The following is a 24,477-nucleotide window of genomic DNA, read 5'->3' on the forward strand; positions in this document are numbered from 1 at the left end:
GCTACTGGATAGAGTTATTAAGAGGCCTGGTGCTGAAATGTCATCACCGGAGGCACAAGGCAAGCTTCTCTAGATTGAGAGGAGGGAACTTTGTATTTCAGCCTCACCAAGTCCAAGAGGGAAATGGCAGAAATGCAGGAGGCTATTATTGTAAGTCCTCTAAGAATTTACATACTTTTGTGGCTTCCTTTTGCTCCTACAGGTGTTTGTGCTGGTTCTATTTGTTTCATTCCATACTATTTATGACATGGCCACAGAAGCATCTAAAACTCTAATGAGTTAAAACTCTAAAACAGTTAGTTAGTAACTAACTGTTGGAAACATGCCAAAGATACAAATATATTCTGTAAATAAACAAAGATGCTTGCCTGGGATGTGCGAACCACACTGCTACCATCATGAGATAAAAAAGAAGCACAACCAATGATCTGAAGATCCTCTGCCTGCAATTCAATTCTATGCATATGAAAGAGCAGCCCTTTAAACCCTGTACCCTCCTAGCCACCCAAGTCTTTCATCCTCCACCCAAAGTGAAATATGAAACAGCACCCTGTTGGCATCTTCAGGATTCCTTTTTCATTCACAGATGTCTAATCAATAATTTGGATGAGTCTAGCTTGCATCCTGTCAAATCTAAGGGCTTCATCTCAAAGCGGTTACCTTCCGTATTCCACGAGTTCTATCCCATACAAAATCGTACCACTCCCGGTAGTTTCCTTCTCCTTTGTCCATAATTTGCGTCACTAAGTAGTCCATGGTCATACTCAACACCTCTGAAGGCCTCAGTTCGTGTGGTAAAGGTTCCTCCTGGTCTGCTGAAGACCTGCTGTACTCCTTTATTGCTGCTGCATGGTCAACCTCAGAGAGAAAACAAAATAAATTATGAAGGATGACGACAATAACAACAGCAGCAGCAGCAGCAGCAACAGCAGCAACACCTCTGCAGGCATGGTCCATGTGCCAGGCAAGATGAGAGCTGAAAAATATTTTTGCCATTGTTTAAATCTTTTGAACCAATCACTCTCAATCTTCACTAAGGAAGTTAAAGGACTTCTGTCAATATTTTCAGATTAACATGAAACCAAAGGTTTGTTAAACTTAACTATGGCTGGTTTGCACCACTTTACTTATATCCATCTGGGAATACATGCAGAAAGCAGAGGATACAAGCCGCCACTATGGGACTGATCAGGCCAATTTCCCCTCCCTCATTTTTCACCTCCAATCAACAGTCCTCAGCTTCCATGCTCTTCTAGGCCTTGATCCAAGTTAGGCTTATTTTGTGTGTGTGGGGGGGGTGTAATTTACAAAGTTTATTTCCCTAAGTATGGAACTATAATAAATAAGTGGCCAAGTTGTTCTTGGTATGGGCCTTGGTAGCAGTACCTAAATACAAAAAGCGTTCGTTCAATACTACCTTGTCAGTTCCTGGGACCACTTCAAAGATACTAAGCTGGTTCCTCGTCTCTCTCATATAACGCTCTTTTTCTGGACACATGTCTGGGCATGTGCCAACGAATGTTTTAGCTTTGCCAAGATCTATTTGTTTTACTCGAGCTTAAAAAGAAAGAAGTCAAAGTTTCAATAGTCTGCCCCGGGGGATCTTCTGCATTTATCATGAAAAAATGTTAACTTGGTACAAATAATCATCTAACTGGGGAGGGGGAAAATCCTTTTTATAGAATTTCTAAGAATGAACCAGCCTTTATAATGGCTAGGATCTAGCTGTTTTCCTCTTTTAAAGTGACACTACATTTACATGCACAGGGAACCCTCTGGGAGATCCTTCTCTGTGATAATGTTGTGGGATGGAAAACTTTCTGCCACCAAAAGTTTTCCCATGGAAAATTTTCCATTTCAAAAAAACACATTCTTTTACCAAACGAATTAATAATATACTTGAGCAGAATACAGGTAATCTGCACAGCTTCAATACTGTATGGCGCAAGCTTGTTTTCTCCTGCTCTGGTGGGTAGGACTCGAACCAATGGCTTCAAGTTACAAGAAAGGAGACTCCAACTCAAAATCAGGAAAAACTTTCTGACAGTAAGAGCTGTTCAACATGGAACAGACTCCCTGGGTAGGTTGCGGACTCTCCTTCCTTGCAGGCTCTTAAGCAGAGGTTGGATCTGTCACGGCTGCTTGAGCTGAGACTGTAGCCTTCTTCCAGTATTCAATTCGCCTGAGGTGGAGCAGATTTGTCGCTAGTGACTGCACCCCCACCTACCAGGCATAAGACCTCCAGGCATAAGATTTCCAGGTCACCACAGACCAAGGAGGCCGAATCCCCTGATTGGGAGAAACTCCTTAGGGACGTTTAGCTGTAAGCACAGAGAGCATTCTCACCTTGTTGAACATGCAGAGAATGGGAGCAGGGACACACACATACACCCCTTCCACATGCTGAAGGAATGTATGGAGAGAACATGGGGCAGGGGTTTATAGGAAACTGCTAAATATCTTCGGGCATTCTAATTTAGGCTGCAATCCTAACCCCATTTACATGGGAGTAAGCCCCATTATATTCAATAGGGCATGTTTCTGAGTACGCATGGTTAGGATTGTGTTGTTACTATGTTAACAGTTTTCAGTACCTTTTTTTTTTTTTTTTTTTGCTCCCCACCCCACCCCAAAGGAAATATTTTAGTTCCATACCTTCGGTCTTCCGGAAAAATTGATATTTATACAGCATGTAAGACTAACATGGAGTACAGTGGTACCTCGGGTTACATATGCTTCAGGTTACATACGTTTCAGGTTACAGACTCCGCTAACCCAGAAATAGTGCTTCAGGTTAAGAACTTTGCTTCAGGATGAGAACAGAAATCGTGCTCCGGCGGCACGTACTCCCCCATGATTGCTTTGTGCTGATATTTACACAGCTGTGTGATGTGAATCACATTGTGGATGTGAATCATCACCTGCACAGCCCTGTATGTATCCCAGACATTTTTTCAATCCAAATTCATAAACTCTTACCTTGCCGCATGATTTTATCTCTCTGGTCTAGAACACGATATTTGTCCTCAGAGGTCTCAGCCACCAGGCCCACAAGGCTGCTAAGAGAGGATGCTGAGGCTTCAAACATCTCTGGACCATGGCCTTCAGAACCCGAGTCAAAGGCATAGGCTTCAAACTGCAGAGACTTTTTAAGGCCTTGCTTCTTAGCTGGAGAACTATAACCAAGAGACGGACATTTTAAAACAAGTTCACATTCCTCAACTGAGTGGAAAGGAAGGAGCTAGGCAGGACTCAGAACGCACAGAAGTTTCCAGTTCCCCATAACAGCCTGACATGTTGAGCACGTAAATTGCACGGAACACAAGGGTATGGGGCATGGAACTGGATCTGGCTGGCAGACCAGATCTTCAGATCCTAATCCTTTCACAGGCCACCTTTGATGGGGGGGGGGACACACCACCCACCTGTCGCTTGACATTAAGATGACATCAGGCACTTGACAACTGCCAAAGTTCAAAGGGGATTTGCTGTAAGAGACAGTTACAGCAACCTCCTTTGAAGGTGTGCTCCCAGCACCAGTCAGTTGACTGGTGCCTGGACCATGTCTTCCAAGAGGCTTGCTCTGTTTCCAACAACTCTGAAAATGAGGTGATTTGAATGCAAGCCTTTTCCAAATGGAACAGGCAAGCTCAGTGCTGACAGGGGACTCCACTTGCAAAGGAACAGGTCAGGTGTGTGGCAGGTGGACGTGGTTTGTGGGGAACGGCCTCATGGGTCAACCTGGAACCCGTGTTGACTGTCACATCCTTTGTTTTGTTATGTCCTTTGCTGATGCTTCTGCCTGCAGTGGACCACATCAAGTGCAATGACTTCAATGACACCATTCTAAAATCTACTCTACATGAATTGCCCTTATATTCAAACTGCCGCTACATAACAGAACTAGATTTTCCTGTTTGAAACCCCCCCCCTCTAAAACAGAGATGAAGAACCTGTGGCCCTCCCGATGCTGGGGGACTCCCAACTCCCATTATCCCAGAACACTGGTCATTTCGGCTGGGGCTGATGGGAGTTGTACTCCAACAACCTCTGGAGGGCCACAGATTCCCTATTTCTGATCTAACAATAACAGCACTTACGACAGATACATTACAGTACATTAATTTTTATACCAAGACTCCACTGGTGGGCACATACCTTTTGTTTGACAAGTTTCCACTACCAGTGGAACGGATTAAGGACTTGCTATGTGGAGAATGCTGATGAATCAGTTGTTCACTGGCTTGCCTCCCTTCACTTTCGTCTGCCTTCTGCTCCTTAGAGGAATAGTCTTTCTTATTAGGACCTTTGCAAATTGAATGACATAGAAGACTAGAGATTAAACCAAGTGATCAAACATGGGACCTTTTATCCATACGCAACAAATGAACCAACTCTTACTAGAAATACTACTAATACTAATACCCCGCCCGTCTGGCTGGGTTTCCCCAGCCACTCTGGGCGGCTTCCAACAAAATATTAAAATACAATAGTCCTTCAGATATTAAAAGCTTCCCTAAACAGGGCTGCCTTCAGATGTCTTCTAAAAGTATGGTAGTTGTTTTATCCTTTGACATCTGGTGGGAGGCATTCCACAGGGTGGGCGCCACTACTGAGAAGGCCCTCTGCCTGGTTCCCTGTAACTTTGCTTCTCGCAGTGAAGGAACCGCCAGAAGGCCCTCGGGGGGTGGAGAAGCTCCTTCAGGTATACTGGGCCAAGGCCGTTTAGGGCTTTAAAGGTCAGCACCAACACTTTGAATTGTGCTCAGAAATGTACTGGAAGCCAATGTAGATCTTTCAAGACCGGTGTTATGTGGTCTCGGCGGCCGCTCCCAGTCACTAGTCTAGCTGCCGCATTCTGGATTAGTTGTAGTTTCCGGGTCACCTTCCAAGGTAGCCCCACATAGTGCGCATTGCAGTAGTTCAAGCGGGAGATAACTAGAGCATGCACCACTCTGGCAAGACAGTCTGTGAGCAGATAGGGTCTCAGCCTGCCTACCAGATGGAGCTGGTAAACAGCTGCCCTGGACACAGAATTGACCTGCACCTTCATGGACAGCTGCGAATCCAAAATGACTCCCAGGCTGCACACCTGGTCATTCAAGAGCACAGTTACCCCATTCAGGACCAGGGAGTCCTCTATACCTGCCCACCTCCTGTCCCCACAAAACAGTAATTCTGTCTTGTCAGGATTCAGCCTCAATCTGTTAGCCGCCATCCATCCTCCAACCACCTCCAGACACTCACCCAGGACCTTCATCACCTTCACTGGTTCTGATTTGAAAGAGAGGTAGAGCTGGGTATCATCCGCATACTGATGGACACCCAGCCCAAACCCCGATGATCCCTCTCAGTGGCTTCATGTAGATGTTGAAAATCATGGGGGAGAGGACGGAACCCTGAGGCACTCCACGTGAGAGCCCAGGGGTCTGAACACTCATCCCCCAACACCACTTTCTGAACACGGACCAGGAGGAAGGAGCGGAACCACTGTATGACCGTGCCCCCAGGTCCCAACTCCTCTAGACGGTCCAGAAGGATGTTATGGTAGATGGTATCAAAAGCCGCTAACACAGCCCTATTGATTTTAATGGCACTGAAGTGCATTGTACCACTTTGCTTCTGAAGCATTTTACTGATCAGTTTACTGGCATCTACCCAGTCACATCTAAGCCAAATATGGGGCACTCCTTCTATCAGATTTTCACTTTTTTTCTGGATTCCCCCTTTGTCCCTTTTTATGAAACTTACAGTTTTAAAAATGAGTTTCCATGGAATAAATTATCAGTGGAAGGTTCATTTCAACCAAGCTGCTGGAGTGATCTTGCTGTGGCCACCCCTATCCCCATGACACACTTTGCACCCTAGCCATGGATGTGGCCTGGCCCTGTGGCTCCATAAAGTACTGCTGTGGCCAGAGGGAAGGCTTGGATTTTCGTCTAATACAGGGGGGGGGGACCCTGAGAAAGCAGGATCCAAGCAAAACTCATCAACCAAAGTGAAAAAGGACAGAAAGTTTGGGGAAACAAAAAGGCACTTGAAGCAAGAGGCAGAGAGCACCCCAAAAGGAGGGTGCCACCCCGGAGCAGCCCCTCTCCATGGTGGCCTCTGCTGCGCTTCAGAGCAGTACAATGCATGACTGCAGAGGACCCTTCCTCTGAAACATAAACCCAACCCACTAGCAGGCATTTTACAAGTATACAATCAGGTAACTTACTTGCTTTCTTCTTGTGCCAAAAGGCCATTATTTCTTTATGTAACTCCTTTGCTTTCTTCTTAGCCAAAACTGCAGATGCCTGAAAAACAGTATTCAGTAGAAGGGCCAGTTGGGGTTAGAATGGTATATCACATACCTGATAACTTTTGTCAACAAAACACTGCACCGACCGTGTGTGTCCCTTCTCTTTGGAGACAGGATAACAACTTTGTGAAGACCATTCCCCCATATAGGCTTTGGAGGCAGGGCTTATACAGAGCTTCCCACCTTCTTCTCTGGTAGGACCCACTCTCAGTGTGAGATAAACCATAGCTGACATGCCCACTTAAGAGAAAGCACTGCACCCAGTGGAGGGGCCAACTAAGCAGAAAAGCAATTACAATAGCGCACAAGGAATAAAACATAGCCAAAAATCTGTAAAGGTGAACTGCAAATATGCAAGAAACCACCTCCTGTTAGAAGCAATAGACCCAACTACGACTGCGTGGAACAAATGTCCTCACAATGAACAGGAGGAACCTTCAGAGAACATTTTGAAGAAGAATGTTAAAAAGCTGCATATTGCAATGGGCATTTTAGAACAATATTATGTGTCCAGGCTATTCCTCAGGGTCCCTTCCAACTCTACAATTCTATAAGAACCATCTGTCCAAATGCCACTTCAACGACACAAAATGCGTCCACCTTATATAAACCGAGGTTCACGTTGCCACTTTACCAAATATTCTTTAGGAAGGCATTAGGAAAGCATGCTTCCCCCTCATTAAGTGTGCAGTTCCCACTGCATCTGATAAGTGATCCCAATGCATCCCTGAATCCAGTGTCCCATTGTGAACCTACTTGCCACCCTTAACTGATGGGATAGTCAAGTGCCAAAACTCAGGAATGCATCCAATATAAATCCTCTGCTTTCTATGCAAGGTGTGCAATTTCTTGTCTCTAAGGTGCTGCGCCTGCAGAAATAACTACATTCATTCTGAAACACTAGTATTGTCAAGGCTTTCCTGTCTTAATTTGTTGAAAATTACTGTTACTGTTCCCCAGGACTTTTTTATTGAGAAGGCTGCAATTTTTACTATGAATATATAGAGCAACAGGCAATACTTGCCAGTAAACAACTGCAGGAAACATTTGAGCTGGTCATTCCCACAATATTTGCATCTCCTCGTCACAGACCCTGAAATCCTACTGCTTTCAGCAAGACTTGTGCCCCAAGTGAGAGTGCAGCTAACATTACCCTACTACCAACATTTTCCATATTATAAAGGTCTATCTGTCAACCCATTAATTTCCAGAACGAGAGGCTGTAGTAGGAATAATTCTAAATTATTATCATCATCATCATCATTTATTATATTTGTTTCCCATGCTTCACTACATTAGCACATATCTGCACAAAAACGATGCATGTAAAAGCTTAACACTTCTGATTTGCTATTAATATTTAAGAACTCACATGATCAAAACAGTGTACAATAGCCAGCTTTTTGTTTACATTGGTACGGATCCGTTGGAATCGAATAAATTTCTTCAAGTGATTCTCAAGAACGTTTCTGTTATTTAGATGGTCCGGAATATTTTTGTACTGGATGACTGTAAGGTCACTTGATGACACGCCTCCAAGGCTCTCTGTGCTCCCCCTGTTCTGATTTCGACGCAAAGGGTTGGAGATGGTAGACTCTTAAGGGGAGAAACAGCCTTTCATTATATCAAACATTAACGCAGATTTTTTAAAAAGCATTTATTATTAAGTAGACACCACAGAATAATGAATGTAAAACAACAAACAAAACAGAGAAAAAATGGGCAACCTTCCAGGGTCTGCCTACTTGCCAGTGAGGAGCAGAGCCAGAGGAAGAGGAAAAGACAGACCATGGTAAACCAGGCTACTGTCCAACCATTTGAAAGTCGGAGGGAGGGAGGGAGGACATATGTACGCACACAACCTCTCTGTCTTCCATGGAGGAAAGCAAAAGACATCAACATAGTCCAAAGACACATCCCAGCTGGGCAAAAGCATGTGGCATGTGTTTTAAATCAAAAGTGACTGCCATGTTCTCATTATACTAAGTCTTGCTGGGAGTGGGGTTGATGCTTACCTTCCTTCAGTGCTGCCTTATTTTCTTCCTTTTTCTTTGTTGCTGATGACCTAACCATTGCAAAACCAGACTGAGTTCCCCCTGCCATACTCGTCTGCTCAATTTCTCCAGATTCTAGAGAAACTCTTTCCATTTTGGACTCCTTCTTATTGCTTTTCAGCATATCTTGCAATGTTCTGTTAAAGAGGCCACCTCCACGGGGCCGATTCAGCTTGACTGGCGGCTTAACGGAAGAATGTTCGCTCCTTGCCAGCAGCTCTGGCTCATCCACAGCATCATAATCATGTCTTCTTGGAGAAGGCTCCTGCTCTTCTTTCCTCTTTTTTCCCTTCCTAAGGATCGGAAGTGACTCACCTGAAGGTAGCAATTCTTCATGTTCTGGTTTGCTTATTTTATTAATTTGACCCAAAGAGCCAACAGATGAGTTAGAAAAAGAGGTAAAACTACCAGGGTTTCCAAAGAGACTTATTGGCCTTTTTTTATCATCCTCTGTGATCTTGCTTGGTAAAGGACTACTGAATGAAGGCACTAAAGTATTACTGCTTGCTGGTTTTGAAAAGCTGATGCTTGTATTTACACTTGAACTGCTGCTCTCTTGAGAAATACCAAAGGGGGCTACACTTCCAGATCCACTACTACCTGGTAAGGAAAATGTGAATGGAGTTGGCGTTATCTGATTTGGCAGTTTCTCTTGTTCTGAACCAGTGCCAAAGATAGGCTGAAACAAAGCATTCTCAGGGGGTTTGAAGCCGAAATGTGGCCTCCCAAAACTACTGCCAGAAGTTTCTCCAGACGTAGCTCCAAAGCTAGAAGTATTCTGAGAACCCCCAAGATTCGTAGGTGGATTAAAATTGAATCCTTGCTTGCCAGCAATGGAAGAGCTAGTTGGCAGAGAAGTCACAAAGGAAGTCGTTTGTCCAAGGGAAAAAGGCTGGGTAAATCCTGGGGGTTGCCCAAATCCTAAACCTTGCCCTGAAGGTTGCAGTCCTGAAGTTATGGTGAAGTCAGAGTGGGGTGCAAACCCTGGATTCTTTAATAGTCCACCAGTGTTCTGCCCAAAGACAGGAAGCTGACTGAACTGGAATGGTGGCTGAACTGGAAATATTCCTGCTGAAGTGCCAGGTGGAGTCTGGAAAACTCCAGGTGGCTGTCCACTAAATGGTGTATTGGGATTCATCTTCACAACCAGCCATCTGCGCAATAGATTCTCCCTCCTAGAATGTGGTAGCTTTCAACTCCTAACCCATTCTTCTCATAATCTGCAAAACAAAATAAGTAGGACATATTGTAATATCAATACAATTCTTTTAATTAAGAAATTGTTTCAGGAAAATGTAAACATTTCACATATGCTCTAGCAACACATTAGCTACATCTAGTGCTGAATCATATTATTAAGGACCTATCATAAATACATTTAATCACAATATGAGAACCTATTCTATTAATAGCCTTTTCATTAAAACAGCTTTTCTTCATAAGCTCTTGATCAAGAGATCCCATTGAAAATGTCAGTACCAGCTCTCTCATCATCAAGGCCAGTTTGAGCATGACATCAATTATAAATAATAAATTACACATATTTAAACACCTTAGCCTAAATAATTTGTAGATTTACTGAAGGTCCTGTTTTATTACTAACAGCGAAAGCTTTCTCCCTGCATGAAGCGCAGCCCGCCACTGCTGCTGCGGGCTCTGCCAGGAGAAAGCCGCCCAGTCTGGAGCCCGCCCCCCGCTGCTTCGGAAGCAGCAGCAGCAAGTGGCAGGCTCAGCTCAGCGCCGGGCAGCTTCCTCCCGGCGCGGAGCTGCCCAGCGTATTAGGCGACTGGGCTTATAAGACGAACCCCCAAATTGCAGCTGCCAATTTGGGGGTGTCATCTAATACGCCCAGTCGCCTAATACGCCGGAATCTACGGTAGTCATATGCGGCACTGCTGTCTGAAGCGACAAGGGTGCAAGCCAGCCTTCCCCAATCTGGTGCCCTCCAAACATTTTGGATTACAGTGCACACCAGGAAACTTGTTGTTTGCTTTATTTATACGCTGCTAATAGTGTTTACAATGGTTTCTCCCACCACCTCCAATAATATTGTAATTACTGTGAGCTGCTTTGAGCCTCCAGTTGTTGCTGGAAAAGCGGAATAGAAATATTGAGTCAAATAAATAAAAAATGGAAGGGCTGATACCATGCTGTTTTTGTTGTAATTATCCACATTTTTAGCCCACTGCAGTCTTGGATGGCAGCTAGAAAAAGATCCCATAGGCAGGTAGACTTTGCATTTGTGGTCAACCTCAGGCATCACTCCTTATCGGTTAGCCTACCCCTTACATAGAGACGAAGGAGATTGCTTTCTGACCCTTTATTTGCGTATGTAACAGTAAATACCTTTGTAACACAGACAGCAGACCCCAATGCACTGGCTGCAAAACGAATCAGGAAAAAGCTGTTAGATAAAATAGCTTGTACATTATTTTGGTGATTTGGGGGTTTAATTTGAAATCAAGCCAGGTTTAATCTTGCTTGTGTCTGTTATCTTCCTTCTCTTTCATCATGGATGTTGGCTCATATCCTCCGCTTTATCTTATGAATGCTATTGCTACAAGTCTGTCATGGCCTTTGGTCAGCGCAATACACTTAGGAACTTTTGGGCATGTTTTTTATGCAGTTCCAACTCTGTCCTTCCCCCCCCCACCCAATGATCGTGTTGTTTTTGGTCCCCCCCCCCCATGTTTTTAGCTGCCCTTTTTCCTATCCGTAAGCCGCCTCGGGTCCCTGTCAAGGGGAAAGGCGGGCTGCAAACCAGCACATCCGAATTAGGCCGCCCGCCATAACAGCCCCACCCCCCGCCCCGGCCTCCAACTGTCGCGGGAAGCGGGCAGGAAGGGCGCCGGGGGCCGAGCCACTTCTCCTCACCCGCCGCCGCCGCCGCCGCCGCGGAGAGCCGCCTCAGGGCCCCGGGAGCGCCTCTGCCCCGCTGGGCGCCCACAAGCGTCGCGTCACGAGAGAGAGGCTCCGGCGACGCTCCCAGAACGACGGGCTCCCTCAGGCGGCAGCTTCCGCCTCTTCGGGGCAGGAGACGGAAGTGACGTTTCGCTCCCGGCAACCGGGCCCCGCCTCCTCGTCTCGACGGGTTCGCGGAGCGGAGGCCGGCCCCGCCTCCCCCCGCCCGAAGCGCATGCGCAGTAGGGAACGCTGTCGAGGCGGTGTTATTATTAGCACCGTGGATACGATTGAGCGATGCACGAATTTCATGCAGCAATACAAAAAGTGCAATACCTCTGCGGCGTCTCAGGGGCCGTGGAAGCCCGTCCAGCTGCTGGGATTCGCAGGCCGAGCATATTATTGGCTTGCCTGTTTATTTCGTAACAAATTAGGCGCCGCTTCATTGCAAGGAGACATCGGGGCGGTTTGCAAAAAGATAAAACAGGGAGATCGACGAAGAGAATCACGACCCTCCTTGTAAAATATGGCAGTTAAAATGGTGAGCCTGGATTGATTGACTTTATGGGATTGGCAGAAATGACTGGCAGAATCCGTGACCAGGGAGAAGAGTCGGTGGAGGAAGAATGGAAGAAATTCAAGGACTACTTACAAAAATATTGCAATATTAATGAATGTTGAGTGATGTTGGATTGAAATTAAGTGGTTTCTAGCTGTAATGGTACACAAGAATATGAAAAAATGGTCCTTTTTTTCTTTGTATATAAGTGTTTAAACTACAATAATTTAAGAAGATGGATAGAAAATAAGGGGTTTTTTAACTGTAATGCTATGAGATAAGGATTTGCTGGATAAACAATTTGAACTGGAATACAAGAAGGGGAGGCATGAGGAGGTCAGGGAAATATGTTATTGAAAAATAAGTTATGAACTTTATGTCTTTTTATTATTTTTTCTTTTTAATTTTTCTTTGTTTGTATAAAATGGAAAATTCTAATAAATATCTTATAAAAAAAAATAGTGAGCCTGGGCGACGTTCACCTGGATTCAGAGTTTGTCGGAAAGAGCACCGCGAAGGCATCTCCAGAGGCAGGGAGTTCCACAGCGCCCGCGACGCCCCTCGACCTCCGATAGGCGGGAAGGAGAAGCCGCTGGGCTGCTCCCTCCCCCGGGGGCGCGAGGAGGGTGCTGCCGCCCTCGAAGACCCCTGAATGAGCCCTGGGCACCCGGGTCCTGCACCGAGACCGGCCCACGTGGCGCTGCTCCTGGAGACCCGCTGGAACGCCCTGCCTACGGATTGCTGGGCGGCGTGGGAGCAGTCTCCTCGGGGCAGAGCTCCCTCCGGTGCGCCTGGGCCGCTTCCCCGAGCACCCCGCTCTCCCCCAGCCCCATCGCTGTGTCCTTTGGGCGCCTGCCGAAGACCTCCTTGTTCAGGCATGATGAAGCCTTCCATATTTTTATGCTGTCTTGTTTTCCACACTTGATTGGAAGCCGCCCAGAGTGGCTGGGGAAACTCAGCCAGATGGGCGGCGTATCAATAATAAATTATTATTATTATTATTATTATTAATTATATGATCTACTCTTTCCCGTTGTGCTTTTACTTTGGCAGGCCGTTAGAAGTACGGCTGGGAAATGTTTCGGTGCTTTTACTGATTGTTTTGGTAAATCTTTGCTTTGAGGGTTTCCTCTCCCTGCAATCAAGCAACTCCTAAATTACATGGCATTGGTAAGAAACACATCCAAGCGGGGCAGGGGGCGGGGGTCCTGCTTTAGGGCTACGGGGGGCACTTGCAGGCCGGGGGGGGGGGCTTCTTGCAAGGGGGGCAATCGGAGGGGTCGCTTCGCCCTGGCACTGTAATAATAAGTTTTATTTATACCCCACCCTTCCCAGCCAAAACCGGGCTCAGGGCGGCTAACACCAGGTATTAAAACAAAATTTTTTTTTTCCTTCCAGTAGCACCTTAAAGACCAACTAAGTTAGTTCTTGGTATGAGCTTTCGTGTGCATGCACACTTCTTCAGATACACAAAAAGGTAAAACAAAAAGGGTGTATCTGAAGAAGTGTGCATGCACACGAAAGCTCATACCAAGAACTAACTTAGTTGGTCTTTAAGGTGCTACTGGAAGGAAAAAAAAAAATTTGTTTTGACTATGGCAGACCAACACGGCTACCTATCTGTAACTGGAACCAGGTATTAAAACAATTGATTAAAATACAACATAAAAACAAAACAAAAAAAAAATTTCCTTCCAGTAGCACCTTAAAGACCAACTAAGTTAGTTCTTGGTATGAGCTTTCGTGTGCATGCACACTTCTTCAGATACACAAAAAGGTAAAACAAAAAGGGTGTATCTGAAGAAGTGTGCATGCACACGAAAGCTCATACCAAGAACTAACTTAGTTGGTCTTTAAGGTGCTACTGGAAGGAAAAAAAATTTTTTGTTTTGACTATGGCAGACCAACACGGCTACCTATCTGTAACTGGAACCAGGTATTAAAACAATTGATTAAAACACAACATAAAAACAAGATTAAAATACAGGACATGGCATTGGTAATAAACGCATCCAAGCGGGGCAGGGGGCGGGGGTCCTGCTTTAGGGTTACGGGGGGCACTTGCAGGCCGGGGGGGGCTTCTTGCAAGGGGGGGCAATCGGAGGGGTCGCTTCGCCCTGGCACTGTAATAATAAATTTTATTTATACCCCACCCTTCCCAGCCAAATCCGGGCTCAGGGCGGCTAACACCAGGTATTAAAACAATTGATTAAAACACAACATAAAAACAAGATTAAAATACAGGACATGGCATTGGGAATAAACGCATCCAAGCGGGGCAGGGGGCGGGGGTCCTGCTTTAGGGTTACAAGGGGCACTTGCAGGCCGGGAGGGGGCTTCTTGCAAGGGGGGGCAATCGGAGGGGTCGCTTCGCCCTGGCACTGTAATAATAAGTTTTATTTATACCCCACCCTTCCCAGCCAAAACCGGGCTCAGGGCAGCTAACACCAGGTATTAAAACAAAAAAAAAAAAATTCCTTCCAGTAGCACCTTAAAGACCAACTAAGTTAGTTCTTGGTATGAGCTTTCGTGTGCATGCACACTTCTTCAGATACACGCATGCACATGAAAGCTCATACCAAGAACTAACTTAGTTGGTCTTTAAGGTGCTACTGGAAGGAAAAAAATTTTTTGTTTTGACTATGGCAGACCAACACGGCTACCTATCTGTAACTGGAACCAGGTATTAAAACAATTGATTAAAACACAACATAAAAACAAGATTAAAATACAGGACATGGCATTGGTAATAAACGCATCCAAGCGGGGCAGGGGGCGGGGGTCCTGCTTTAAGGTTACGGGGGGCACTTGCAGGCCGGGGGGGGGGCTTCTTGCAAGGGGGGCAATTGGAGGGGTCGCTTCGCCCTGGCACCCGAGCGAGCGAGCGAGCCTCCGCCCCGAAGGTGTTGCAAGCAGCGCCCCCTGTCAGCCCCGCGCAGCCGGCCAGAGAGGTCGGCGGCGCTCTTCCCCTGCGCCTTCTCTATGGCGGAAGCGCCTCCAAACCGGAAATCAGAGTCCCTCGAGCTTCCGGAGGGGGAAGCCGGGGCTCGGCTTCACTTCCGCCCGGGAATCCGGAGCGAGCCGGAGGTTCCCCTCGACGGGGCGGGGGGAGGGTAAGCTGTGTCGCTTTATTGCACCTTCAAGAAAACGGTTCAAAGATGATGATGAATTATATTTATTGTTATATTTATAATAATAATAATAATAATAATAATAATAATAATAATAATAATAATACATGTAATAATAATAAGTTTTATTTGTACCCCGCCCTCCCCAGCCAACTCAGGGCGGCTAACACCAGGTATAAAACCAGTTACAGATAGGTAGCCGTGTTGGTCTGCCATAGTCAAAACACACAAAAAAAAATCCTTCCAGTAGCACCTTAAAGACCAACTACTTTGTTTTGACCAGGTATAAAAGCAATTGATTAAAATACAACATAAAGGTATAAAAGCAATTGATTAAAATACAACATAAAGGTATAAAAGCAATTGATTAAAATGCAACATAAAAAAAGAATAAAATACAAGATTAAAATGCAGCCTCATTTCAGTAGAAACTCAGATTTTGGGGGATGAAAACGTCAAATCTTCATCAAGGCCAAATATCCAGACTGGTCCTACATTCGTTCCTTGCAATTTACTTACATCCCACTTTTCAGGATACAAACCTTTCCACGGCAACTTACAAGTACAGTGGTACCTCGGGTTACATACGCTTCAGGTTGCAGATGCTTCAGGTTGCAGACTCCGCTAACCCAGAAATAGTACCTCGGGTTAAGAACTTTGCTTCAGGATGAGAACAGAAATCGTGCTCTGGCGGCAGCAGGAGGCCCCATTAGCTAAAGTGGTGCTTCAGGTTAAGAACAGTTTCAGGTTAAGAATGGACCTCCGGAACGAATTAAGTATTTAACCCGAGGTACCACTGTAACATAGTTTAACACACACACACATGCAACAGAACAATACCAATATATAAAATGGCTCTCTTTTGATTTGTGTCTGTTGTTATAGTTGCTCTCTCTGTGTTTTAGATATTATAGAAGATCTTCCCCATATGGCAGCTGCTGGTGGAAGGGCCTTGGCTGAGGCGGTGCAGCCAGAGCAGCCTTTTGCACGTCCTTTGCTTGTGTTCCTTTCTTGAGATAAAATGGGCACCCAGGCAACCGTTATTTTGGCACCAAACAGTTGTCCCCTGCCACCGCTTGCCTCGGGAGGGCTGTGCCTTGTTGCAACCATTTATTCTGCAATATTCTGCTCTTACCAATTTAAAGGACGAGGATTGTGCAACGTTTCAGTGATGAAAAGCATAATCCTCTCGGCATGTGCAGTTGCACAGTTCAAAATATGCATGCAGCATATAAAGTGGCAAGCTGTGCTTCATAGTGTTTTAGTGTCTCTGAATATGCATCTATATGCTTGCACATTAGAAACAAGATGCACTTGTGCACCCATCTAGTAGGTTTAACTTCCATTGACAATGGGAAGGGAGCTAAATTCTGAAGGACAACTCTGGGAACTCACACTAACACGTATTTAGCAAAACATCCCCAAAACATTGACTGACTAGAAAATCACAACTGTTGGAACACAGTGTTAGAAGATTGGGGTGGGGGATAGTCTGCATGTCATCTTAGATGGGATCCTGCAGGAAAAGAGACTGCTTATTTTTATTTTAGTATTTTATTTTAGAAGTTATTTGCATACAATTTTAATTGCATTCATCCATAACAATTTCACTTTTTTTTTAGGGGTTCTTCCAACCCGGACTTCCCTCCAACCTTTCCCCGGTTTCAAATATTTAGCTCTTCTCTTTTCTGGAACTAAATATTTTTATCCAATCTATTAAATCTCCTTTTTCAATACTCTTTATCAATTATACTACAAGTGCTAATTCAATCCTGACGTTTTTAAATATTTGCAATGCTCATTCATTTATTCTATAAAATTAATCCATTCATTTCTAAAAATTTTATCTTCTTAATGTCTGATCTTCCCGGTCAATTTCACCATAGTCCATCAATTTTGATATCCATTCTTCTTTCAATGGGGTTTTTTCTTCCTTCCAACCTGGGCATATAACATTCTTGCTACTGTCGTTGCATACATAAAAATGGCCTTTTTTCCTTCCAGAATCTCTTCTCCTGTTATACTTAATAAGAAAGCCTCTGGTTTTTTAAACAAAAGTTATTTTAAACTTTTTTTATCTCATTATAAATCATTTCCCAAAAGGCTTTTGCTGACTTACAGGTCCACCACATATGATAAAATTTACCCTCATTCTCTTTGCACTTTCAACGTACATTAGACATTTTTAAATACATTTTTGCAAGTCGGCACCAAGTACCATCGGTACATAATTTTCATACAATTTTCTTTTAACGAACAGCAAGCAGTAAATCGTAAATCCACTTTCCGTAACTCTTCCCATGACTCAAATTGTATATTATGACCCACGTCTTTTGTCCAATGTATCATTGCTGATTTTACTTCTTCATCTTTTCTCTCTCATGAGCATGAGACTTTTAATCTTGGGGTTGTGGGTTTGAGCCCCACGTTGGGCAAACGATTCCTGCAATCCAGGAGGTTGGACTACATGACCTTCGTAGTCCCTTCCAACTCTACAGTTCTGTGGTTACTTAACCTACTGCAGTGATTCTAATCTCTGCCATTTCAGCTGCTGGAACTATCACTGCTGTCTAATGATGTTGGAAAAGCACTACTTTGCAGAGCATCGTCTTCACTTTTTAAAGATATGAGCCTGCTCATACGTAACCTGCAGAGAGCCATCCCTATCAGGAGAGTGACGCTTCGCAAGAATATAGAACAAATCCGTCGCATTTTGGGTGTGCAGCAGTTTGATCTTGGTGTTATCTGTGTTAATAACAGACACATACAGCTGCTCAACAGAAACTACAGATGGAAGGATAGCCCTACTGATGTGTTATCTTTTCCTTTTCATGAGGTAAACATTTTGCTTACGATTCTCCAGTTCAGCAACAGTCTTATGAGGCTTGTCTTGAACAGGAACAAGACAATAGGACATATTACAAAATGTGTTAAGGCTTCAAGTACATGTGGGTACTTGGGGGCCTTTGATGGACCAATCATACTTGTTAAGACTTGAGGACAACACAGATACTGCATAGAAATATTTGAATTTGGGGAAGATGAAGGCCTGTGGCTTCTTTAAAACAAATAGCCTGCTTCTGTATAAGCAATGCTCATTTGTAAGAATAAAGTGATAAATCATTTGTATTACCAGGTCCATTCATCATCATACTGGAAAGTACCGTATTTTTCGCCCTATAGGACGCACTTTCCCCCCTCCAAAAATGAAGGGGAAATGTGTGTGCGTCCTATGGGGCGAATGCAGGCTTTCGCTGAAGCCTGGAGAGCGAGAGGGGTTGGTGCGCACCAACCCCTCTCGCTCTCCAGGCTTCAGGAAGCTATCCGAAAGCCTTGCAAGCCCGGCGGGAGTTCCCGCAGGCTCGCAAGGCTTGCGGGCAGCAGCCTGCAGCCCAAAGCACAGGGTGCCCTCCGGAGGGCGCCCCGTGCTTCGTGCAGATGTTCGCAAGCATTGTGAGCTCGGTGGGAGTTGCCGCCGGGCTCGCAAGGCTTGCGGATAGCGGCCTGTTCTGGGGGCTGGGGTTGGGGGAAGCTTGGGCTTCCCCAGCCCCGCGGCTGGGGGGGGGGGAAATACATTTTTTAAATTCATTCCCCCCAAAAAAACGAGGTGCGTCCTATGGGCCAGTGCACCCTATAGGGCGAAAAATACGGTACTTCCATATACAGTGGTGCCCCGCAAGACGAACGCCTCGCAAGACGAAAAACCCGCTAGACGAAAGGGTTTTCCGTTTTGGAGGCGCTTCGCAAAACGAATTTCCCTATGGGCTTCCTTCGCAAGACGAAAGCCCATAGGGAAATCTCCAGGACAGCGGGGAAGCGCAGCGCGTCTTCCCCACTGTCCTCGGACCTCCTCCGAAAGCTGGCGGTGGGGCGGAGAGACCTCCTCCCGCCACCTGCCTTTGGAAGGCTCCTCCGAAGGCTGGCGGTGGGGCGGAGAGACCTCCTCCTCGCGCCAGCCTTCGGAAGGCTGTCCTGAAGACTTGCGGTGGGAGGAGGGTTTTCCTTCCCACCGCCAACATTCAGAATGCTGTTCTGAGTGTTGGCGGTGGGGAGGAAAAACCCTCCTCCCACCGCAAGCCCCGGGAACAGAGGAGAAGCGCTGCGCGCCTTCCCCTCTGTTCCCGGACCTGTCCTGAAGGCTTGCGGTGGGGAGAAAAGCCCTTCTCCGCACCGCCAGCCTGGCAAGCGGTCTCCATAGGAACGCATTAATTGATTTTCAATGCATTCCTATGGGAAACCGTGCTTCGCAAGACGAAAAACTCGCAAGAAGAAAAAACTTGCGGAACGAATTAATTTCGTCTTGCGAGGCACCACTGTAGTACTTTGTTATGCTTATAGCTTTACTTTCCCACAATTCATCCAAATAAACCTACAATGTAAGATACTAATTCTGCTCTACAGCTAAGAAAGCACTGTTCTAAATGTTCTTATTTCAATAAACCCCATGGAATAAGTATGTGTAAGAGTGCAGCAAAGCAACCATATCAGGTGGTGTTCAGCCTGATCTGCTCCAAAGTACACTTATTTATTTATGTACAAAATTTAATATCTTGTCCCTGAATCCATTTGGAACTCTCAAGATAGCTTACAGTGTAAGAACAACAAAGAAAAAATAAAGTACATTTGCCTACAGTGCTTCAGTCCTAAGTATATTTAATTAGAAGCCACACTAAAATCAGTTTACTTTTGAGTAAACATGGTTAGGATCGTGCTGCAAAGCTGATAATTTCTGGCCCACACAATAAGAATGTAGATAAAAACAGACCATTCCTGTTTCCTGGCCCAGAGGCAACCACACGAGCGCCATTAGTCGCAGGGAGCTTAGAAATCAATATTGTGTTTCAACATATGTCATCTCTGCATTAATACCCATTGTGAATGTTCAAAAAAGTTACGGAACTTTGAAAATATATATCTGTAACTTTTGGATCATAGTTTGGGCCTGTTCCCTTCACAGAATCTGACAGCAGGGGAGCTACCTCAGCCTTGTGCTCGAGGTGAATACAATTTGGGAGACATTTTTCTTGGAGTAGAACATATCTATCAAGAGTGTGAGGAGAATAAGGAAGATTTCTACAGTATTCTTACAGTAAGTATATGTTTACTACCGTATTTTTTGCTTTATAAGACTCACTTTTTCCCTCCTAAAAAGTAAGGGGAAATGTGTGTGCGTCTTATGGAGCGAATGCAGGCTGCACAGCTATCCCAGAAGCCAGAACAGCAAGAGGGATTGCTGTTTTCACTGCGCAGCGATCCCTCTTGCTGTTCTGGCTTCTGAGATTCAGAATATTTTTTTTCTTGTTTTCCTCCTCCAAAAACTAGGTGCGTCTTGTGGTCTGGTGCGTCTTATAGAGCGAAAAAAATGGTAGTTCGGTTTTCCAGCTACTTAAGTTGGTTTTTATCTTTAGAGTTCTAACAAGTTACCCTAAAACTTGCTTGGTCTTCTCAATTTACAAAAGAAGCTTCTTTTATTTCCCCACTACGTTCTAGTTGTTAGGATATTTCCGTTCCACCTTAAAAGGGAGCAGGATGTCTGTGTCACAGCCTGCGTATTTCCTGTTCACAGGATGTTTATGTTTTCTGTTGCTTTCGTTTCTCTCTTGGTGTTGAAGACACTGAAGCAGGCAGTCATGTTTTTTTGTTCTGATCAACGCTGAATTAAACTTGTAAATTAATGCTCTCCTGAGTGCGACTTTTGCTGTGTGCATTATGTGCTGACAGAGTGTGCATGAGCCCAGGAATGTGGGAAGCTATTTTCTGGAGCTCGTGTCGCTAATTGCTGAAACTGCGTATCTACGGGAGATCGGTGGACGTCCGGAGTCGACGTGGAGGCAGTGATGGCCTTTGTCTCCCTGGCAGTATCCCAACACTAGTATTAATGTATACCATTAGATTTTCACCAAAAAAAAATCCCATTTTGTTTCATCTAAGCCATTGTGCTACTTCATGATCTTAATATCAAGGGAAGGAAAACTTTGCTCCCTAAGACTCTCTGCACAACTACAGCTGCTAGCCACAGTTGCCCTAGGACTGCAGAACCAAAGGAATGCATCAGTCAGGGCACCAAGGGCAACTGTACCCCGGCCTCCAATCCTAAGAGCTTGCTTCCTTACCCACACCCTCAAATGGACTCCTGGAATACTGTGTCCAATTGTGGGCACCACAATTTAAGAAGGATGTTGACAAGCTGCAAGGTGTGCAGAGGAGGGTGACCAAGATGATCAAGGGTCTGGAAACCAAGCCTGATGAGGAATGGTTGAAGGAGCTGGGTATGTTTAGCCTGGAAAAGAGGAGACTGAGAGGAGATATGATTGCCATCTTCAAATACCTAAAGGGCAGTCACATGGAAGATAAAGCAAGCTTGTTTTCTTCTGCTCTGGACGGTAGGACTTGAACCAGTGGCTTCAAGTTACGAGAAAGGAGATTCCAACTAAACTCCAGGAATAAATTTCTGATGGTAACAGCTGTTCAACAGTGGAACGGTCTCCCTCTGGAGGTGGTGGACTCTCCTTCCTTCAAAGTTTTTAAGCAGAGGTTGGAAGGCCATCTGTCGTGGATGCTTTAGTTGAGATTCTTGCACCGCAGGGGGTTGGACTACATGACCCCAGGGGTCTCTTCCAACTCTACCATTCTCTGATTCTGTACCACAGTATTATCACAGGATTGTTGTGAGGATAAAAATGGAGGGGGAAGTACGCTACCTTGAGCTCTTTGCAGCAAAGGTGGGATATAAATGTAATGATAAGTAAGTAAGTAAGTAAGTAAGTAAGTAAGTAAGATGGGTGATCTCTGAAAAGTAAACATCTTGGCTGGTTGTCTCGTTCCTCTCCTCTGCAACACATTTCTTTAGTGTGCATATTGTAGCCTTGCCTTCCACTAGGTTTCCAATTAAGACACATGACAAGTGAAGAAACACAACTGAATTTCAGTAAAAGACTGAACAAATATCTTTTGCTTTCTAAAGGAAGCCGCCTTATTCTTGAGACAAGCCCCAGTGACTTCCATGAAATGAATTCCAAGTAACTTGGTAGCAAAGCCTAGCCCTAAAACCATGGAAGAGAATTACAAGGAGCGAAGTCACCTGTTCATTATTTTGTTTGTTTCCAATAAAATGTGGTCCTTGAACACGGAGGGCAGAAGTGAAACTCTGAAATATTTTTCCCCCTTGCACAGGTAACAGTTGCTCATGGCATGTGCCACTTACTTGGCTATAAACACAGCACAGAAGCAGAGTGGCAGCAGGTGAGTGTTTTCCTTGTGATGAGCAATTTCACTGCATGCACCCTAATATCTGAGCAGTGAGAGACTCAGGGTTTAATTGTTTGGAACAAAGGTCAGCGGAGACTCTGTCTTTAAAGGTAAAGGGACCCCTGACCCTTAGGTCCAGTTGTGGCCGACTCTGGGGTTGCGGCGCTCATCTTGCTTTATTGGCCGAGGGAGCCGGCGTACAGCTTCCGGGTCATGTGGCCAGCATGACTAAGCCGCTTCTGGCGAACCAGAGCAGCGCACGGAAATGCAGTTTACCTTCCCGCCGGAGCAGTACCTATTTATCTACTTGCACTTTGACATTCTTTTGAACTGCTAGGTTGGCAGGAGCTGGGACCGAGCAACAGGAGCGCACCCCGTTGCAGGGATTCGAACCGCCGACCTTCCAATCGGCAAGTCCTAGGCTCTGTGGTTTAACCCACAGCGCCACCCGCGTCCCTACTCTGTCTTTAGGATGGCTTTATTTACACACACACACACAACGAGGATAGTATAGAAGGACTCTTAGCCTTAGCATTCCAACAGCTATTGCCTCCCCACTAAGTTTCCAAGGTGAAGACCCCAAAGCCAGTTTTCAATTCCGCACACAGTGGCAGTCAAGCTTCTGTGTCTCCTCTGCTTCCAGCTTCAGCCAAACACACAGAGCAGCCCCAACTCTTTTTTTTCTACATTAAAAAAGATGCCGCCTCCAGCCAGGTGAGAGAGTGTGGACAGCCTATCCCCTCTTGGAAAGCAGTATTACCCAGTTGTCTCTATGGTAACACAGCTGACTCTTCGGTCACGTAGATGAGGGTGTTAAACAAGACCAGCAACTTGGCAAACTGTTTTGACCAGTTCAGCAGGCGCCTTCCTGCAGAGGCCCCCATTTTGTAGATACAAAACCACAAGTTTCATTGAGATCCATAGGCATTATCCAAACCAATCCCCCATCCTATAAAAAATATTAATACTTGATTCAGCAACTTGATTCATCTACAGATGCCCGAGCATATTAATTGGGTGAGAAAACATAAATTTTATGTACCCTATATGCAGTGTAAATGACAAATTCATAAAGGGAGTCTGTGGTGCATCTGTCTGTTAACAATAAAGTTGGTGGTTTGAGCCCGGCTGCGGTCAGGATTTCTGCACTGCAGGAAGTTGGACTAGATGACTGTCAGTATCCCTTCCAACTCTATAATTCTAATCTATGATTCAGATTTTGTAAGATGACGTATTATTGTGTTATTTGGAAGGGAATGTATGCAATCACCATTGCCTTACCTCTTTTTCAGATGTACGAAAAGGAAGCACAAATTCTTCTGGAGCTCAACAGATTGTCAGACACAAATTTGCAACCACTGACCAAACACCACTTCTAGGAGCCAAATTTGTATGTTGGCTCAGAAATAAAAGAAACGAAAGTTCAGTTTTTTTTTCTGTTATTTGTGGTTTTTGCTATCAAGTCCCCAAACGGAAATATAGTAAGAATGCAACTTCAGCTTGTTTTGCAAAGTAATGATTTCATTGGAATGGGAAATAAGACACTTAGTTGAAGAAAGTGAGGAAGACCTTATACTACCAGTCCTACTACTAAGAGCCATAACAGGCAGGAAAATACGATTTCATCTTCCAGTTTTTTAAAACGACATCTTGGATTTCTCTCCTTGAAACAGATCCTATTGATCCATTGGTAAGGCTACAAACGTCACTCTGCGACAACTTAGTTGGGGGTCTGGGCATCTTACCTGCCTTCCTCCTCCCCACTGTTTGCAAAATTGTTTTATGCAACAACACACATGTCCCATTATATCCTTTTGCAGCTGCCTGGCCTTGTTCAGATCTCAAATGTGCTCAACTTTCTTAAAAGTTATGCCCTGCCATCAGGCCCTGCCTAGCCAGATATTCCAACTTCCTCAGGATGAGGGGATGAACGTAGAAATTGGGCTATCGGAGCAAATAGCAGCTTCCAACTTTAATAATGATGATGATGATGTTCAAATAAGTACAGGGCAATTTGTTGTATATCTCACCTCCCCGAAGCAGTAAGTTCTATATAAGTACAGAATTGGTGGTTACAGTATACTTCTTGAATACAAAATCTAGCTATTCTCTCCTCATTTTATCAGCTAAACTTGGGAAGCAGTAGAGAATATCGAGGACTGGGCAGAAGGAGAAAATTCATCGTTTTGATTATTATTATTATTCATGGTTTTGGGGTTTATTTTAAAAACTGACCTGCGGCTATGCTCACAGGAAAATTGTTGAAGGAGGGAAGGGACAGAG

At 45.0% G+C, this 24,477-nt stretch overlaps 2 protein-coding genes across 5 annotated transcripts in view; one reads left to right on the forward strand and one right to left on the reverse strand.

The window, feature by feature from the left end:
- MCM3AP (minichromosome maintenance complex component 3 associated protein) overlaps positions 1-11,407 on the reverse strand; it is a 48,720-nt gene extending 37,313 nt beyond the window's left edge. Inside the window, exons 1-8 of one of the 3 annotated variants that reach the window (XM_083625945.1) lie at positions 11,230-11,407; positions 8,317-9,575; positions 7,674-7,897; positions 6,218-6,296; positions 4,159-4,306; positions 2,980-3,176; positions 1,418-1,557; positions 661-858 (exon numbers count right to left, since the gene is read on the reverse strand). In XM_083625945.1, coding sequence (XP_083482071.1) covers positions 661-858; positions 1,418-1,557; positions 2,980-3,176; positions 4,159-4,306; positions 6,218-6,296; positions 7,674-7,897; positions 8,317-9,493 — 2,163 coding nt within the window. In that variant the 5' untranslated portion in view covers positions 9,494-9,575; positions 11,230-11,407. Of the gene's footprint in view, positions 1-660; positions 859-1,417; positions 1,558-2,979; positions 3,177-4,158; positions 4,307-6,217; positions 6,297-7,673; positions 7,898-8,316; positions 9,576-10,701 lie in introns of all 3 variants that reach the window. The other 2 variants (XM_083625944.1, XM_083625946.1) reach the window with 2 other exon arrangements.
- Positions 11,408-14,826: 3,419 nt separating this feature from the next.
- Positions 14,827-23,620, forward strand: YBEY (ybeY metalloendoribonuclease). Of its 2 annotated transcripts, none has more exons than XM_083573272.1 (5): positions 14,827-14,937; positions 17,495-17,782; positions 19,904-20,035; positions 22,120-22,188; positions 23,487-23,620. In XM_083573272.1, exons 2-5 carry the CDS (start codon positions 17,573-17,575, stop codon positions 23,571-23,573), a joined length of 498 nt encoding a protein of 165 aa, XP_083429398.1. In that variant the 5' UTR covers positions 14,827-14,937; positions 17,495-17,572; the 3' UTR covers positions 23,574-23,620. The 2 variants fall into 2 exon arrangements, with proteins under 2 accessions (XP_083429398.1, XP_083429399.1); XM_083573273.1 differs by having other exon boundaries at positions 14,832-14,928.
- The last annotated feature ends 857 nt before the right edge of the window (positions 23,621-24,477 follow it).

Source organism: Podarcis filfolensis (genome assembly GCF_964270895.1).
Source record: "Podarcis filfolensis genome assembly, chromosome: 1".
In the NCBI taxonomy this organism is placed as follows: Eukaryota; Metazoa; Chordata; class Lepidosauria; order Squamata; family Lacertidae; genus Podarcis; species Podarcis filfolensis.